The sequence below is a fragment of the Cibotium barometz genome, chromosome 47, assembly GCF_041138505.1.
Source record: "Cibotium barometz isolate CiBa-2024 chromosome 47, ASM4113850v1, whole genome shotgun sequence".
Classification (NCBI taxonomy): Eukaryota; Viridiplantae; Streptophyta; class Polypodiopsida; order Cyatheales; family Cibotiaceae; genus Cibotium; species Cibotium barometz.
In genome coordinates this window covers 35895077-35901606 of record NC_141092.1, presented here as the reverse complement: position 1 = coordinate 35901606, position 6530 = coordinate 35895077, and the positions used below count along the sequence as shown (strand labels likewise).

General features: G+C 42.5%; 1 protein-coding gene across 1 annotated transcript; it reads left to right on the top strand.

The window, feature by feature from the left end:
* The first annotated feature begins 247 nt into the window (after window positions 1-247).
* LOC147611634 (glycerol-3-phosphate acyltransferase RAM2-like) lies at window positions 248-2119 on the top strand. The gene is made up of 2 exons (XM_086785003.1): window positions 248-942; window positions 1076-2119. Exons 1-2 carry the CDS (start codon window positions 307-309, stop codon window positions 1952-1954), a joined length of 1515 nt encoding a protein of 504 aa, XP_086641129.1. The 5' UTR covers window positions 248-306; the 3' UTR covers window positions 1955-2119.
* The last annotated feature ends 4411 nt before the right edge of the window (window positions 2120-6530 follow it).

Genomic DNA, 6530 nt, shown 5'->3' with positions numbered 1-6530 from the left:
ATGATTAGACACACAGGCACCTACTAAAAAGATGAAAAGTTGCGATTCTTCATATCTACCATTGGAAGCTTCCACCTGATTCTCAACAAAGCGTGAAGAAAAAACTTCATGGTATTGCAGAGAAGTCGATTAATGGAAGCGTTGGGCGATGCAGACAGAGAGAGAGAGAGAGAGAGAGAGAGAGAGCCAGCGAGCTTATAAAGAGAGGTTGGGGGGCACATTCATCTCGACAAAGTCTAGAGAGAAGGGCATCCAGCTTGCCTTTCAATTTGAGCGATTGCTTCCTGCCTTTTTCGTCTTTCAAAGATGAAAACAAGCTGTAAATCCCAGCAATTATTCTCATCCGTGTATCAGTGCAGCTCGGAGCGTAGAGAGAAGCAAACAGTGGTGTCGGATTTAGATGGGACCTTATTGAGGGACAACAGCGCCTTTCCTTACTTTATGTTGCTTGCCTTTGAAGCGTCCGCCGGCGGGTTGTTCAGGTTTGCAGCTCTGCTGTTGTTGTCTCCGGTATTATGGTTTCTGTACCACTGTGTGTCGGAGGCGGCGGCCATAAAGCTGATGATTTTTGTGTCGTGTGCGGGCGTGAGAGAGGCGGACATAGCGTCGGTGGCGCGGGCGGTCTTGCCCAAGTTCTATTTGGAAGATCTGCACCCGGAGACGTGGAGGGTTTTTTCGTCTTTCGGGAAGCGATACATTCTCACGGCCAACCCGCGCATCATGATCGAGCCCTTCGCCAAAGAGCACCTGGGTGTCGACGGGGTGATCGGCTCTGAGCTCGAGATTAGCCAGTCCGGCCGCGCCACCGGCTTTCTCAAAAGCCCTGGTGTCATGGCGGGCGACAACAAAGCAACGGCTCTCAAGCAGCAATTCAGAGATGCATTGCCTGATGTCGGCTTGGGTGATCGCCCCAGTGACTACCCTTTCCTGGCAGCGTGCAAGGTACTATACTGCAATACATACTCATATAATTAATATAGATCTTGCTTAGCTCTCATTACTAGCGAAGAGCTAGATTGCCTTAATTCGAGCAAGGAACCCCCTCTCATCTCTCCTCTGTCTTTACTACTTGCAGGAGGGATACATCGTGCCTCGTTTCCCCATACAGGATCCGCTTCCTCGAAGCAAGCTTCCTAAACCCTTAATCTTCCATGATGGGCGATTAGTGCATAAGCCAACACCATTATGGGCTTTGTTAACATTAATATGGTTTCCAATAGGGTTCATTTTAGCATTAATAAGGGTGGCAATATGCTTTCGAGTTCCGCTGGGCATGATGGACAAAGCATTTAGAAGCGTGGGGCTGAGGCTCATTGTGAAGGGGAGAACACCGGCCTGTGTGAAGAAGGGGGGCAAATCACACGGGGTACTGTTTGTATGCACACACAGGACATTGCTGGACCCTGTGGCTGTGGCAGTTGCAGTGGGGCGGCCGATGAATGCAGTGGTGTATTCGGTGTCACGAGTGTCTGAAGTCATGGCGCCAATCCGGACTGTGAGGCTGGTAAGGGATAGGGAGAGGGATGCTGCGCAGATTCGGAAGCTTTTAGAAGAAGGGGATCTAGTGATATGCCCGGAGGGGACGACATGCAGGGAGCCTTTCGTGCTTAGGTTTAGTGCGCTCTTTGCCGAGCTGGCGAACAACATAGTCCCTGTAGCTGTGAACACCCGCATGGGCATGTTCCATGCCACCACCGCAAGAGGGTGGAAGGGGATGGACTTCGTCTACTTCTTGATGAACCCTAGCCCCGTCTACGAGCTCACCTTCCTCGATGAGCTCCCCACAGAGCTCACTTGTGCTGGCGGTAAAACCCCCTACGAGGTCGCCAACTACGTCCAGCGCCTCCTTGCGGCCACCCTCAGCTTTGAATGCACCACCTTCACACGAAAGGACAAATACGAGGCCCTCGCTGGAAATGACGGAACTGTTACTCGTACCAGGAAAACAACATAGTATCCATTCTAGCAAGAAATCCTCCCACCACCATTTCACCCCAACTTATGGCTCACCCCATACTAGCCACCACCACTAATAATGGTGCAAGTGTCTGTTGGCCTCTCTAGAGACTTTTTAATTATCAAAAAATATAAACACAATGTGTGTCACTTTCTTTGGTACCTCCATGTTTCAAAATGTAAATTCATTTTTCATCCTTCTTGCAAACTACTATACTACTATTCGGAAATATACACATAGAAGAGTTTAGACAAGTTGTCAATGGCAAATATGGGTCCTACCACCACTGTATAGTTAGTGAAATTCTTGGCAATGCTTGTCGGTTATGACCGTCGGTATATTCATCAGTCACCCTTACTGGTGTCTTTATCGACCAATATACTGACGCTACCTCTGAAACGAACGTTGATATATGCATGCAGCATCGACGTTTTTACCGACATATATACTGATTTAAAATCGACCTTTGTATCGACATAAATATCGACACTGATACAATTCGTTTTTGGGCAAAATGGAACAGATTGGGGGCAGTTTGCCCCAACCTGTCCCAATCTGCCCACAGTACCTAGCTGGGCACTTTAAATATAAACACATCAAAGACAAAGATGCAGAAAACAAAATCGAATTCATGCATAAAATTGAGTAAATTGAAAAGTGCACAAATATTCGTATTCAAGATGCGGTAACTCATTGACATTAAGAAACCTCACAAGAAGTATAAAACTCTAAACAAAATTTGGGAAAACCTAGATACTTTGGGAATTTCGAAAGTTGTGTCACAAAGAGAATAATGAGCTGAGCTAGCGCTCTTACAAAAATTACAAACATAGCTCTTATAAAACATATGAGCATATATAAGCAAAAGGCATATGTAAGAGCTACTCGTCTTGTGATCCATCAACACCTCCTCTCGCTCCCTGCATGAATTGAACCATGAGTTTTATCAAGATAATTTAATTGAAAAAACATTAAAGATGTATAAAAGATAAATGAATTTATGCATAGTTTATGTGTAAACTTTAATGTTTGACGAAATTATATACTTATATAGTTGATGATGTGGGCCTAATTGAGCTCGTGTCCTTCCCACGCTATCTTATCGAGACACAAGGATGTCGTTCTGTGGTGAGACCACATGAAGTCATACTCATCTTGAGTATAACCACGCTCCACTACCCTCTACACACATTCAAGGAAGAATATTTATCTTATTTAGCAATTCATACATACATTATTAAGTATATTGCAAAAAGAAAAAGATATGAAAACTTACAAAGTATGTATGAAAGCATCCCATGCCACCAGTGTGCCAAGGTGAGAAGTCCGTGAACCTTCGAGGTGTATTTTAGTAGCCTTTCATTATTCCTTGTACATGTCGGGCACGGACCTTTGCCTTAGCTTTTCTCCAATCTTTGATGTCGAGATACATGGGCTTACTTTTTCCTTTGTTTATTACGTCTCGCACATTAGACCTTCAATGGCTCATAAGATCTCTTATTCTTTTGAGCATCCACTTCTTGTGTTGAATTGCTTCGAGAGGGTTGGGACTAGGAACTCTCTATGAAGCTGTTTAAGAGTGTGATTATGATGAAAAATAGTAGACCTTGAGAAGCGTGCATAATAGAAAGTACAAGCGCAAGAAAAACACAGGATTGGGTACCAACAACGCCCCCCCAAGTGTGTGCCAACAAGTGTGTGCCAAAAGCATCCCTACTTTAGTATTTATAGTTTTATTATTTCTAAGAATAGGTTACAAGGCTATTTTTACCCGAGCTTCTCTTCAAGCTTAAATTGGGTACTAAAAAACAAAAAAATCTCAATCCCGTGATAATCCTCCCGGTTGAGAAATATCAGTGCATAAACACATTAATCATTCCCATGTGTAAGCAATGATTGCATAGGCGTCACATTTGACCAAAGAGGCTGACATGAGTAACATTCCCTCTTGTAAAAGCTAGTGCACACAGCTGATTAACACACAGTTAATCTTGATAATATACCAGTGCACATAGCTGGTTAACACACAATTAACCCTAGTTTAAACTAAAATATGTCAATGCACATAGTCGATTAACACAGTTAATCCTAACATTATACCAGCGCACGCAACTGGTTAACACACAGTTAACCCTACTTGGCATGGTGTGTGAACTAAACTCAAAGGTTCGAACATGGCTCAGAGGCTCTCATGGACATGGAATATTAGAGACTAATGAGTAACACCCGAATCCAAGTGAATAAATCCAGGATTCACTTTGTTTCTATTACAAAATTAAGATCAAGATGTTAATAAGCTAGTTCAAATCCATCATGAATTGTAAATTTAGAATATAAATTTTGTTTTCGACCCCTCAAAGTGCATGAAGCGAAAGGGTTGTTCCATGGCATAGTTGTAGAACAGCTCTCCATGGTGAAGGAGGAGCTCTACTATGTCCTGGCGCTCTTTAACAGAGAAGAAAGACTAGGGGCATACCAGTAAAGAAGGAAAAGGTACCTTGTCGTCAAAATCGTCTCGATGCTATACGCCATGGTGCACTGATGGTAGCTCTTCACATTATAGTCCATGACTTTGAGCTTGATTTTGAAGCCGTTCTATTGCACCATGCATTTGCGCCCACCCACGATAAGCAGTTGTCATAACAAGCACCTCCCATCCTTGTCTAAGTAAGGTAAAAACTATTTGTTTCTTTTGCTTGCCTCAACCACCAATAGTTGCTTCTTTGTGCAGACGGCAACTTCTATAGGCAATTCTACCCACCCACCACAACAGACAGTTGGGGTTGGCAGGCCACTTCATTCTCCACGTCCTCCTTCCACGCCAAGGTATCGCAGAGCACCATCTTCACTGCCCAATTGGCATCCTAAGGTGGGATCCATGGCTAGTAGGTGCATCGTGCCACATCCATGGGGGGTACATTTTGCAAGCTTGTATATGCTTGAGAATCCCCAAATACCTCATGCACAAGATGTCTTGGTGCATAAACGCAAGTAGGTACTCTCTCTCTCTCTCTCTCTCACACACACACACACACACACACACACATCATCATCATCATCATCATCAAAACCAGGTGCACTCCATGCTATGAAGCTTGCAAAACATGATTATTTTTTTTCAATTTCGTTTACCGTGTTTTGTGTGAGTGCTTTGGTAGCATACTTCGTGTAGTGTAGAGCACCTTTGAAATGCTCGAATGAACATGAATTTGAAAGCATACTTGGAAGCAATGCTAGACTGACATCCGCAATCGATGAGCTTGAAGCTTGCTCTTATGTTTAATGGGGATTCAAAAGTACTTTGCAAATTGGAAAATTACAAATTCATTACCACACTTGAAAATGAGTTTTGTATCATGAATCAATACGTAGGACTAATGGCCACCTTCAACAATAAAGGTGTTTTGGTCCACTTTTGATATCCAAAGTGCTATTTGGGAAACGGGGGAAGGGCACGTTCTCCTACGTTTATACAATTTTGGGGAGGACTGTGCCAAGTCCCTACCATACTTTATGTATGGGTTTTTTTAAAACTTCACTCACACAAACGATCACAAAAATCTTATGACTTGATGAATGACGTGTAACTCAGATTCAAATGTAGTAAATGAATTTGGTATTATCAACCTTGCGATGTACCTTGAGATCTCTGTTCGGTGTTCATCGATTCCTCATGCTGAATATAATCATAGCCTTGATGTTCATGCTCATTCGAGCTCTATAAGATGTTCATATAAACTTGAGAAAGACATGCATTCGAAGAGGATGTCTTTAAGAAATGGTATGGGTTATAGTGTCTATCTTCATTCAAGCGCTTCAAGATGTTTATACATGAATGAAAGGACACATTTTCTTTCAAAGTACGTTGACAACACACAGGTGCAAGCAATCAAGAGGATAAGGGTACCCAAGAATTCTAGTTTTCTTGTCTCCTTCTTCTTCCCGCAGGCTCACATAGAGTTGCTACAGAGGTCTCTTTTATCCTATATCTCATTTACAAGTGTTGAGAAATGTGGTGCCAAAGAGCACAAGGAAGAGTTTGGGAGTGAGTAAGGTACAAGGTCATCTAACAAGTTGCCACATCATCAAAGCTAATTTATCCCACATGAGCTCTCAAGCAACTTAGTGGCCACCTTATATAAAAGGGGCACCTTCAAGCAATGTAAACATATCAACTCATTTCAAGCAATATTAAGTAAGTCCATTTAGTTGCATTTCTTGTTCATCTCTTTTTATTTATTCTTTACTCTTGCTAATGTTATCTTAATCATGTTTAGCATTTAATTTAATCCACTTTAGCTTAAGCCTAGACTTCCATGTTCCTCAACATGGTATCCAAGACTTAACAAGGTGAATAGGTTAGACTGTGCATTAGGATTAGATATTCCTTTCACTCTTGAAAAGTGGTGCCGTCGAATTGAAGCATTGCTACCCAAGGTGGAGGAAGATTAGTATTGCATTAGCATCTTGATTAGGATAAGGAAGAGCACATCCAAAGAAGAATAGAAAAATCATCAAAGCATGAAAGTATTGCACTAGGTAGTGGTGATTTTATCAAGAGAAAGAGAAAGCA

Excerpts from the sequence above, each read along its gene's own strand:
- LOC147611634 (XM_086785003.1), top strand. The coding sequence starts at position 307 with ATGAAAACAAGCTGTAAATCCCAGCAATTATTCTCATCCGTGTATCAG. Across the intron at positions 943-1,075 it reads CTTTCCTGGCAGCGTGCAAG|GAGGGATACATCGTGCCTCG; the intron begins GTACTATACTGC and ends TACTACTTGCAG.